We start from the raw sequence: 12,883 nt of genomic DNA, 5'->3' as shown, positions 1-12,883 counted from the left end.
CAGTCGCGTTTTCTCCGGTTACCCGCTTTGTGTGGCTGGCATGGATCCACTTCGACACACCAGCGCACTTTACAGCAGTAGTGGTGACAAGAATCACTTGTCTCGGCTTTCCCCACTTTGGTCCAAGGCAACTCTTCCGGGTGTGCTTCTTTAACACCACCCAATCGCCTGGTCGCAGCTTATGTGCCGGAGTCTTGGGCCAGTCGTCTTCTGTCTCTCCAATCTGGTGGGAGATAGAACGCACTTGGTCACCCAGTTGCTTGCAGTATTCTAGCACCAAATCATCAGTAATGCTTAGCAGTTTGTGTCCAGGTACCCATGCTTGTCACATCACTCTCCCCATTAGTACCTCATGGGGGCTCAGGCCTGTTTTTCGATTTGGAATACTTCTCAGACTCATCAGCACAAGGGGCAAAGCATCTGTCCAGTTCATTTTGGTGGAATCACACATCTTCGCCAATCTGGACTTTAGCGTGCCATTTATCTGTTCAACCACCCCAGATGCCTCGGGATGGTAGGCACAGTGCAGTCTTTGCTTCATTTTAAAAGCCTTACAGAGCTCTTCTAGGACATCGTTGGCAAAATGCCCACCTTGGTCCGTTTCAATCGTTTCCGGGATCCCGAACCTAGGTATCAACTCCCTGAGCAATAGCTTGGCTGTAGTTAGGGCATCATTTTTCTTCGCTGGGTAAGCCTCCACCTACCTGGAGAACAGACAAACTATGACTAGGATATATCTATATCCCTTGCATTTGGGCATGGTTATGAAGTCTGCCTGCATTCTAACAAAGGGACCTACTGCCTTGCCGATGGTACTCTGCTCTACTACAGTCCTCTTTCCTGCATTGAATTGCTGACACACTAGGCACCTCTGGCAAAGCCGTTCCGCCTGGTTCCTGAACTTTGAATTAAAGAACACCTTGTCAAACACGCGACACATGGCATCCCTTCCCATATGTGTGGGTTCATGTATCATTCGGACCATGGGATCTATCAGACTGTCGGGTAGCACGGGCATTCCACTTTTATCTACCACCACACTGTCATTCCTAATTCTGCAGTCATTTTCACTCCATCTAGCTTTTTCTTCCCTGCCTGTTGCCTGTTGTAAGTCTCTCAATTCATCCCACGCTGGCACATTATCAAACAACATCAGTTGGCAGCTGTGTCCACCTCACAACCCAATTTGGAGGGACATTTTGTGTTGGGCGCAAAATTGGGCAATTTGGTCAGCGTATCTGTTTCCGGCTGTCACATCATCATTTCCTGATTTGTGAGCCGCACACTTGACCACGGCCAATTCTTTGGGCAATTGAATAGCTTCCAATAATTCTTGTACCACCTTTCCGTTTCTGATAGGGGTACCTGAGGAAGTCATGAATTCTCTTTGTAACCACAGTTGGCCGAAGTCATGAACAACCCCGTAACAGTACTGACTGTCGGTGTAAACAGTTATTCTTTTGTTCTTTCCCCTCTTACAGGCTCGGGTCAGAGCGATGAGCTCGGCTACTTGGGCCGATTTCACTTCGCAGAGGTAAGATGCTTCTATGGTCTCCGTCAATGTGACAACAGCATAGGCAGCACACAGACCCCCACTCTCATGTCTCAAACATGAGCCGTCCACGAACATTGTCTTATCCCCATCAAGTAATGCTATTTCTCCGATGTCAGGACGGGGCTTAGTGCTGAATTCGGTTAGATCAATGCAATTATGTTCCATTTCACCTTCGTCGTCTGCTTCAAGGGGAACAGGTAACAGTGTGGCTGGGTTTAGGACATTGCACCGGGAAATGGTTACATTTTCAGCACCAATCAAAATTCTCTCATACTTAGTCAGCCGACTAGGTGTCAGATACTGGGTTTTGGTTCTTGTCAGTAGGATCACAACAGAGTGTGGAACATACACGGTGACAGGATGTCCCATTACAATATTTTCACTCTGTTCCAGGCTGACACAAGTAGCAGCTACTGCTTTCAGGCATCCGGGCAGACCAGCAGCCACCGGATCTAAAGCGGCGGAGAAATATGCTACAGGACGCCTGACCAGCCCATGCTCCTGGGTCAGGACTGAGAGTGCGCAATTTTCTCTTGTGTCACAGAATAGTTCAAACCGCTTGGAATAGTCTGGCATACCTAATGCAGGTGCGGTGCATAGACAATTTCGCAAGGTTACCCATGCGGACATGCTTTCGCTGTCCCAACCGACTGGGTCTTCCACTCCTTTCCTGGTCATTTTTATCAAAGGTTTGGCTAGATTTGCGAAACCCACAATCCACTGTCTGCAGTACCCCACAACTCCTAGAAACATCCTCACCTCTTTCTGAGTTCGGGGTAGGTCCATTGCTTTAATTATCTTGATCCTTTCTGTGGTGACCTTTCGGATCCCTTTCTCTATCTGGTGCCCCAGATATTTTACTGAGTTCTTACAGAACTGCAATTTGTCAGGGGATACTTTATGTCCTCTCTTTCCTAGGTGATTCAGCAAGGCAATGGTGTCGGTGATACAGTCATTTTGAGTTTTGGATGCCACTAGAAGGTCATCTATGTACTGCACCAAAACGGACTCTCCAGGCAATATTAGGGTCTCAAAACATTTCTTTAATATCTGGTTGAAAATCGAGGGGCTTTCAGTGTACCCCTGGGGGACACGATTCCAGACATAGATATGGCTGTCAAATTCAAAACTGAAAAGGAACTTGCTTTCTGGATGCAATGGGATGGAAAAGAATGCATGGCACAGATCAATGACAGTGAACCATTCTGCATTCCAAGGAATCTGATATAGGATCACTGCAGGGTTGGGCACAATGGGACAGCAAGGTACAACAATTTGGTTTACCTTGCGCAGATCCTGCACTACTCGGTACTTCCCACTAGGCTTTTTAATCCCAATGATAGGAGAATTGCAGGGACTGCTCATTACTTCGTCTATGATTTCTGCTTCAAGCAATCGGGTAATTTCAGTTGCGACTCCTGCCTTTACTTCTGCACTCATTTTGTACTGTCTTGTTTTTGGATATACTGCATTTGTCTTTATGGCTATTTTAACGGGGTCCACATTTGCCATTAAGCCTACATCCTTTCCTGAGAAATCCCACACCTCTGGAACTACTCTTAACTGCAGTTCTTCAGGCAAGTCTTCGATTGACAAGGTTTTGATGTCAGCATCGGGTCTCACTAGCATTAGTTTGTATAAACCATCTTCATCGGGGGTCTGAACCTCGACACCCTTTGATGAGCAATAGATGGTACAGTTCATTTTGCACAGTAAATCGCGACCTAACAGGTTCACGGGACTGGAATCACAGACCACAAATCTGTGCATTTCTTTAAAGTTTCCTATGGAGATTTCCATAGGCTCGGTTACTGGAGTACTTATTATCTGATTTGAGACGCCCACTACTTGGATAGCTTCTCCCGAGAGGGGTAGGTTAGGAACATCCACTGTTCTCACAGTGGACCGGGTAGCACCAGTGTCCAACAGAAAGGTGATGTCTTTTCCCTCAACCTTCCCTTCAATGTATGGTCCAGTCTGGTCTACCGGTAAGGAGGCGCCAAGCACGCACTCCTTGTTCTCCCCCCTCAGGCCCCGTCAATCTTGTTCATCACAGAGGAAAGAATCACTCAACAGGTACTGTGGAATTGCTGCATTGCTTCCATTCTCTCCCTCCCATATTTCTGCCCTTTCATTCTGCTGGCCCTGGTTCTTATAATTCTGTCTAGGAGCGCGGGGTACTGGAGGTAGCTTTACCTGTTGCTGGTTCCTTTTCGTCCCCTCTTTCTGCACCTGTGGATTTAAACCATTTACAGGGGCGTTACCGGCCTGCAGGTGTGGACACTCGTCTCTCCAATGCGATAACTGGCCACACCCGTGGCAGGGGAACTTTTTCATAGCCTCTTCTCGACTTAATTTGGCCCGGGGCTTCCCTCCTCCCCCAGTAGTGGCATTCTGAGTATTATTACTAGAATTCAATTTACTTAACTGTTTTTACTGCTGTTCAGCCAATTTTACTTGTGCCCACATCACCTTCTCCTTGAGGGCCTTCTTTTTATTTTCGATTTCATCTTCGCAGTATTTTGCATACTTCAGGACATCATCTATGGGTTTTCCCTGCCAACTTATTTTATTGTCTCGGATCCATTGAGATATTTCAGGCCTTAATCCTAGTACGAATCTGTAACTGAAATGGGTCATGTCTTTCATGTCCACATTATCAATACCACTGTAAGTCTTGAATACTTGCAGTAACCTTTCATAAAAGGAATGTACAGTCTCATCACGTTCTTGGGTGGTTCTATCTATTCTGGTCCAATCGGTCTCTTTTGCGGGCACCTTTTTCTTGAGGTACTGTATGACCTGGTCATATTTCCTCATCACATCAGGTGAGGGAGCTCCTGTTTTCTCATCTCTGGGATATTCCTCATTAGGCCAATCAATTTCTATTTTACATTCGGTCCATAGGTCTACAGGGACCACAATGTCGAAAAACCCGTCTAGGTCTTTCAAGAGACATTTCTGTACTTTTATGAAGCGTTCTACCTGCCTGTACCAATCAACAGGCTTCTCCCGTAATTTCGGGAAGTCATTTGTAAATGACACAATATCCTGTCGGGACCAAGGGACGTGTACATATTTTCCTCCCGGGACCTCTCTCATGGGGCACAATTTTTCTGTCGGCTTTACTTCTTTCAACACGAATTCTGAAGCCTGTGATTTAGCCCTGCTGTCTTCCTTTTTCTTTGCCCACCGGGTTCTCCATTTCCCCACTTCTCCCCATTTCTGCAATAGTTTCAGTAATTCCTTGATTTGGATCTGTTTTCCCACCACATTCAAGCTTTCTAAATCTTTGTCTGAAAAGTCTTCTCTGTAGGGTTTCTGAAGGATTTTGGAGCGACTGACATCGATTCCCATTTCTGAGGCTGTGTCCATTATCCTTTCATGGAGCAACCTAGCATTTCGGGTAAGATTTTTACTGATAAACAGTAACTCTTCTTCACTGTACGAGTTTAGGCGCTCTACTCCTACGTTTCCAGCCATCATTTCTTCTATTTCTATCCTTAGTTTATAAATTTCTAGTGGTCTGGGTTGGGGAGTGGTTTCTTTTTCCAATTCTTTGGTCCATCTGTCTAATTCTTCGGGTGACACTACGGTGGCACTCCTAACCCCAGATGCACCTTCAATCAACACCTCTTTTGGTCGTATCTGACTTCTTGCCCCCGACATACTAGTCCTAGGCTCTCTAATGGGCAAGTCCATCAGGACCACAGATTCACATTCACTCTCTTGATCATCATCTATGAATACTTCCTTCCTCGGGGGAGGGATGCTAGGAGTAGGCAGTATTGGGGAGATAACAGGAGGACGAGGACTAGCCAGGTTATCCCTATAAAGAGGAATAGCGGGTCCAATAGTTACTGGGATAGTCAGGGAGTCTGGATGGGGATGTATCTGGGCTATGGTTCGGACTAGATCATCTCGCTGTCTGGCCAGGGCTTCCTTTTCTTGTTCTCGTAAAACCTTTTCTGTGGAATTATCATGCAATACTTGAGGTACCAAGGGAGGGTAAATACTTGGGGCAGTCGGAGTAACCAATCGGGGTGGCCCTTCTCCAAACGGCTGATAATTCGGGACCGTGGATTTTGGTCTGCAAAACCCATCCCCTTCACTGGTTTTACTGTCTGTACCCGTTCCATCTGTCTCGCTATCCCTCCGACACCTGGGATATTTGGCAAACGGGTTTGGTGAACTTAAAGGCTCAGACTCAGCTGCATAGGGAGGGGGGGTTTTCATCAATAAATCCTCTAGGTGCTCATCTTCTGAGTCCCCTATGGGCATAGTGTGATGGGTCTTTTCTTTACTTTTTCCTTTTCCTGGTTCTGATACCCCCATCATTGGAAACAATCCCTCTGTCATCATGCTTTGTCTCCACTGTTTCATTTTCTGCTCTTTGGTTTCTCTATGGACCCTCGGATACCATTTACTCACTCCCTTGTCCATCCGGGGTCTATCCCTCTCCAAAGCCTCAATCTCCCACTCCTCTAAGGCTTCGTACTGGGTCAATCTGGGTCTGGGATGCAATTCATTCATGCGGGTCCTTAAGTTAAACAGGATCCTACCGTTAAAGGTACCATTAATAGGAAAGGCTAGAACTCCGTCATCTGCAGTATACTTTACCCAATTTTCTAACCACACACAGGTATGATATCCCTTTCCAAACATCATGAATGAAGCAGGAGTATTCAGTGGAGGAATGATCACACCCTCTCTTGTTCTAATGGGTTTGTCTGTTTTAAAGAAATTCTTTACCTTGTCGGCAAATGACATTTTTCTCTTTATTCCATACATCATGTGCGGTCTACCTCGTAAGATCTGTTCCTTATAGAAGCCTGAGTTCTGTGGATTAGGTAAGAACTCAGGATACCACATGTGCCTTTCCAGGCTCGCTTCTAACTCGGCCTGATTAATTTTGTTTACTCTGGTACTTCCAATGCTAGCGCGACTCTTATTTTGTAGTAACCAATCAACACTGCAAATACAGAAATCCTTATCCAATGGGTGCGCGGCCTTTCGCGAGACCAAGTCCCACGCTCCGGCACTCACCCCTCCCTTACAAATTCGGCTTCACTACACACCCGCTGTTCTGACCAATACCAGCGCGGCACGGAGTGACGTCAGAGCAGCCTTCCGCCAGACTCCCTCCTTCACAAGGTAACGGAAACTTTTAACTCTTCCTAAAGTGCGAGCGCAGAACTTAGTAACTAACACACAACGTCTGCCACTATGTTTGAGTGTTCTAAATAAGTAGAAAAATTTTCTCTCACTACAAGTAAACCACTTCTGTCTACTTTTCATTCACTCTGGATAGACTTCTTTGCCTGTCCCTTCACACTAGTAACATAGAACCCGTTATTCTTCTGACTCATCCACCTTAGTCGGGGATATGTACTGAGCCAGGATTTCACCAGCGAACTATCTTACTTACCAGACAAGCCTCGGAGACCCTATTACTCCTCCCACATGTGACCCTTACTAGGTGATATCACAAGGGAAGGTTTATACAAAGGACTCGTGGCTATCAATTATTCAGATATGAAAAAGATCCTAATTAGTGTTTCCAGGTATTTCTTCACCCTACACTAATGACTCGAAACCAGTGACTTTTCCAGCTGATCGGATTCTACTCACCGTCAGCTATATACTTCCCCGGGGATTCAGACTACACTGAACGCTTACAAACAGTTCTGGGTTAATACGACATGTAACATTTATAGCAGCAATGCAAAAATCATGTACATTTATATATAAATCCTTAAAACATTTCAACATTTTTGAACCAATACAGTAGAAAATCAGCAGCACATTTTATTTTCACGGTTTGTTTATCAACTACCCTGTCTACCTATCTTAACTAGTCCTAACCATCCTCTGCTAACCAGAAAATTACTGATAGAGCGCGCAGTTCACCCGGGTCACTGGGTTTCCTAATTCTCACACGCACTGGGCCCTGGCGTGCACATTTAAACCAATGACTCGTGTTTGGCGTGAACCGGGTGAGATTATACACGCTACTATGAGTAATTCGGGGGGTGACTTCTCACCACTGTTGATCCTGTACCTGACTTACCACAGGCACGTTACTCCAGACGGATCAGGAGCTATCAGGGGACAGGTGACAGAGGTCCTAGAAGAGAATACACCTTATAATCCAAATTACATTGCCCACACTGTACCATAAAATAACCACAGACACCTGATAAGTTTAAGAGTTTATAGAAGAATTTCAACGTGAATATGTCAGAATTAGCAGGATACAAAGTAACACATCAAGCATTAAAATCACAACAAGAATATATTCGTGAATTAAAGCAAGGACCATTTGAGTATATGGGAACACTATGGGTAAGAGTATTAGGAACCAACTAATCACTGCAATGTTATACTAGGACCTGGGATATGAACGGGAACTATAAGATTCATCTATGCTATCTTACTAAGTTCACAGCAATCATACTAAGGGAAAAGGGAAAACGGGAACATACTAATAAAATAGGACAGTTTGGCAATTTTCTAAAGGTGGGGAGAGAAGTGGAACAATCTAATAAACAATTGCATATAACTCGCTTTTCAAGGTGATAGACCAATATCACAGGCAAGAGTGCTTTATTAAGAAAAACGGAAAAGAGAGAGAGAGAGAGAGACGCAAACCCACAGTCTGATAATTACCTAATTCAGAATGAAGACCAACCCTGGCCACGGGTCAGTTTGGAAGGATGGGGACAAGGACCCTCAGAAAAGGAATGCCAGAATGCGAGCAGGTACAGCTCACGGACAGTCGGGACAGGATACCCCTCAGGATTAGGTACAGGACTGGACCCACCAAGGCACGACCAACACCCACAGCTTCAGAAAGCAACGCCTGCGTTGCCCCTTTCTGCAAGTAATCCGCCAGTAACCCCGATTGGGTTTTCGAATTCCCCAGCAAAGTGCTCCGCCAGCACTTAAGACTATTTCCACCCCTAGGAGTTTGTGGAAAGTATGGACAGAGTGCTCCGCAGCACTCAAGATTGGATCACCTATAGAGTTCGTAGGGTCAGTGACAGGTCTGCTATTCGGACAAGTCGGACAATTTTCCTAAGCTAAACTAGGGCAGTTATACTCTTTGGGGACCCTTAGACCACCCACCAATGTTGCAAGTGACAGCTTCCCATATTATGATTGGTCAAAAGAGGTGGCCTGGACAATGTCACCTCCTAGAATTCAGAGTTCACATAATGCATATTTAATTTTCATTATCCGCCCCTTGGGTTCACGTTCCCATCATAGAAAATACAGTACTACAATGCAGTTCATAGTAGGTAGCAACAGTGTTGATTCTTTCAAGGTGAGATTCTGTCTCTCGGAGGAGCTTTCTCAGGCGCATTGGGCTTCAGGAGCCAGCTGGCTTGTTTCAGCTTCTGCGCAGTGGAGTTTTTCCCCGGTCACATGACGGAGCCCAGCAGAGCCTCAAGTATGGCTCCGCTCCCGATTTTCCCAGCCCCAGAGACACGATACATGAAAAGTAAGCGAAAACAAATTAAAGTCATGCATAAAATGATCACACTGTATACCAGGCTAAAACTAAACACACCCCTTACTTTATAACTTCTATAGTATTACATTTTAGTGCGAAAAGACAGATAGGCGAAAGCAGCGGTTGCAAGCATAGAGCGTGGTGAGAGACAAGCGGCCATGTTTGCAACAGTGCGCATGAGCACAGATTCCCTCCAGAATGCGAGTGCGTCACATCACATGGGTATGACCGACGCATGCGCAGACTGAATTTCAGCGAAGAAGCCGTTTCTTCTAGTGCAAGCTTTGTTAGTATGAAAAGACACACAGGCAAGCCTCTTGGGTACACCCGCGTGTTGGGAAAAAATGCAAAATGAATGACGAACAGTTGGATTAATATGATTATACATTAAACGAGGTTCATGAGTGGGAGCAAGTCGCTTTACGTGCGAATCCTTGCTCCATCAACATCACTTTCCCAAAAGTGAGCACTGCAGGGGGACCAACTGTATGGTCTTCCTAGACAAGAACAGGATAACTGCATACAGGAGCAGTAGCTGATGGAAGCAGAAAAATGCAACTGCTTCAGGCTGCTTCCCAAGAGGAAAACAGAGAACTTAGTGACATTGAGAGGGTTTTACCTCTCATCGACTGTGTTGGAAATGGTAGTGGAGAAGCATGTGAAGCCATCACCCAGTAAGGATCCTGGTTGGCACAGGTTTTATTATAATTATTATACCCATCTAAGGTCCGTAACCTATAATGGAGGGAAATATAGACACCTTCAGGAGTTCTATTCAGCATGAGATCCCATTAAAACCTGACAAAAAAAGTGCACATAGCAGATGTAGCACAAAAATAGTAAAATCATTGAGAACATTCAGTTTACAGAGTCCCATCAAACTCCAGGGAAAGAGGAATTTCACCTGGAGAACAAGCAGTCTAATTACAGGAGATTGAAACCACACTCTGGACAGGTAGAGTCTGAAGACATGGAACGGTGTCTCTATTGTCTATCCTTCCCCTCGCTTCCACTCAGCCTACAAGGACACAAAGTTAAGAATTTAATAAAAAGGCATTTAAATCTTGCAAGCACATGTTGTTCAAAGGGTAGCTAGGCCCTCCTATCAAAATATGGTTTATTAATTACTAAAGAACATATGCAATCTATAATGTTGTTTCAAGCTCCTGACTAACCCCAAACCTAGGCTGAGAAGTGTCTTCAAGCTCTCTTTTGTTTCTTCTTTATAGGTCCCAGAACTGAATTAAACGTTTCTGCAGCTGACCCTATCTGATGAACTCAATACCTCTAATGGCTGATACCATGAATGACTCGCTCCATTACATTGCATACCTCCTACCGCTGATACTATGCGTGACCCTCTCTGGTACATTGCGTTCCTTCTATGGCTGATACTATGCGTGACCCTCTCTGATACACTGAATACCCCTGCTGTGTATTTCTTAATGGTAGTATGCTTCCTTTGCTTGAACAGGCTTATTTTTGTATTATACATTTATTGTAGAAATAGTCTGTACATGTTTTATTATTCATTTCTTCTGCTGGGAATTTATACAGAACATTTCCTACAAGGTCAAAAAAAAACTGTGCAGTCTTTGCTCTGTGGTCGGATAAATCTTATCATAAAAAACAAAATTTGTCAATCTGAAAACAGAGAGGACACATTCACACAAAGCAAAGGTCTGAGATGAGAAAGAGTTCGGCTCCCTGGGATGTAAAACAACTACCTACGTATGCCAGGGATGGGGCCCCCCACAAGTCCAAGAAATCTCTGATATATCACTGTGCTGGGTAGGTTTAGGCACAACTGTCTTCCAATATGGCAGGCCTTTTCATTGTGAACAGATTGTTAATTATGCTAAAGATTTTTTTTACTTGCATATGTCTTTTAATTGCAGAGCAGCTATTGCAAAATAGAGCACAATAGTTTCAATAAATATTGTACGCTTGCTTCATGTCTCTTTACTTTGCATTGTGGATACTTATGAGTGAGCCAACGAAAGGTGATTGCCTTCTCCCGGGATGCCTGGAAGGGTCTAGAGTCTGTGTTCTGGGGCGCCAAATTACCTGTTACTCTGTAAAGGTTGGGAGGGCAGGCGCGGTACTGTGAGCTAGTCTTGATTTGGGCTCAGAGGTACTGATGTAGGATGGAGACTCACTTCCGCCATACTGATGTTCTGTGGCCCTGGGCATAGTTCAGTTCCTAAGCAGAATCCCTGCAACAACCCTGTCTGATACATTGAACAGATTCTGCTTGTAATATACTGGTTTTATCTTTGCATGACTATTAGTTTGAACCTTTTTTTCGTATCACATTGGATCTTCAATAATTAACTCATTTCACCTACAGTCTAATCTCTCCCTACTTCTGCCAATCCTACCTACTGGTAAAGTTTCAGTCTTATGGTAATTCTATGCTGACAACTAATCACAGTTCTCTGAATAGTTTGAAATTAATGGCACGGGCAATGGAAGAAACAACTGTCAAAGGACGGCATTGCAGTCGTCCAGTCTGCTGGTGAGGAGGGCTTGTGTCACGGTGCATCTCGTGTGTAAGAGTAGCTACTTGAAGATATTACATAATACGTACAGAGTGAGGAAGCAGGTGGAGGAGACAGCGTTTATCTGTGATTTCATGGTGAGCTTGCTGTCAATAATGGTTATGAGGTTTCAGGTGTGGTTAGAAGGAGAGGGTGCATGTCCTAGATCTGATGGCCACCAGGAGTCGTTCAATGTGTTGCTGCGGGTGGCAAACATCATTGCTTCTGTCTTGAATGTGGTCAGCTGCAGGCAGTTGTTCCTCATCCAGTTGGTGAATTTTCCCTTACATCTGTGGAAGCTGGTTCTGGTGGTGGTGGGATCGTCAGTGAGATAGAGGATGAACTGGGTATTGTCTACATAGGAGAATATGTTGGGAATGTGTGGGGCTGAGGAATGAGCCTTGGGGTACACCCCAGGTGATCTCTTTGGGTTCAGATGTGAAAGGTGGGAGAGTTCTTCCAGTGAGGAACGAGGTGATCCATCTGCGCATGTCCCCTTGGATGCTGATGTGGTTGTCTTTTGATCAGCGTGTGGTGGGATATGGTGTTTAAGCCTGCTGAGAGGTTGAAGAGGATCAAAGCTGCTGTTTCTCCTCGGTTGACGAGGATTTGGATGTCGCAGGTTGCTGCAATCAGAGCAGTTTTGGTGCTGTGATTGCTGTGGAAGCCGGATTGGGAGGCATTAGGGGCCAGATGTAGGTGGCCAAATACTGGTCAGTAATGGCCGATTTCGGCCGTTACCGACTGGTATTTGGAGTTTTAGATGTAGGGGGCCTTAAAAATTACTGAATCGGTAAATTTACCGAATCAGTAAATTTACTGATTCTGTAAATTACCGAATCGTTAAATTTACCAAATTGGTAATTTGAGATGTAGGTGGCACTGAAAACAGTGCCACAGGGCCTTAAGGATTCGTTATTTACCACCAACTATTAGTTGGTGGTAAATAACGAATACTAGACAACACGAGAGATACCAAAAGTCTGCTTGCAGGAACCTAAATAGTGTTCACTCTATAAAACAAAACCAACAGGTTAATGTATAGGTCATAGCAATCATAATAGATGTATAACTGCAGGAGAAGAGGAAAACTAGAGAGATAGCCTCAAAAGTGCTAGAAAAAATCCCCATCAGCCCGCTCAATAGCGGAGCATCGTCATCTGGGTAGTATGGTTGACAATTGTGGTATCCAGTGTGCCCTTCCTTAGGAACAACCTAAGGCTAGCAAAACTTGGACCATCATGTTGACCCTCAACCAATAGAGATGCAGAC

The 12,883-nt window shown here is 44.9% G+C and overlaps 1 protein-coding gene across 2 annotated transcripts in view; it reads left to right on the top strand.

Moving 5' to 3' along the window:
• The window catches only part of LOC147706615 (uncharacterized), a 190,873-nt gene extending 179,838 nt beyond the window's left edge, over positions 1-11,035 (top strand). For both annotated transcript variants that reach the window (XM_086933105.1, XM_086933106.1), the window contains one exon: positions 10,301-11,035. In XM_086933105.1, the coding sequence (XP_086789231.1) occupies positions 10,301-10,313 (13 nt within the window). In that variant the 3' untranslated portion in view covers positions 10,314-11,035. The remainder of the gene's footprint in view (positions 1-10,300) is intronic.
• Positions 11,036-12,883: the final 1,848 nt, after the last annotated feature.

Source organism: Lissotriton vulgaris, chromosome 7 (genome assembly GCF_964263255.1).
Source record: "Lissotriton vulgaris chromosome 7, aLisVul1.2, whole genome shotgun sequence".
Taxonomy (NCBI): domain Eukaryota; kingdom Metazoa; phylum Chordata; class Amphibia; order Caudata; family Salamandridae; genus Lissotriton; species Lissotriton vulgaris.
The sequence above is the reverse complement of the archived record's forward strand: the minus strand, read 5'-3'. Positions and strand labels throughout refer to the sequence as shown.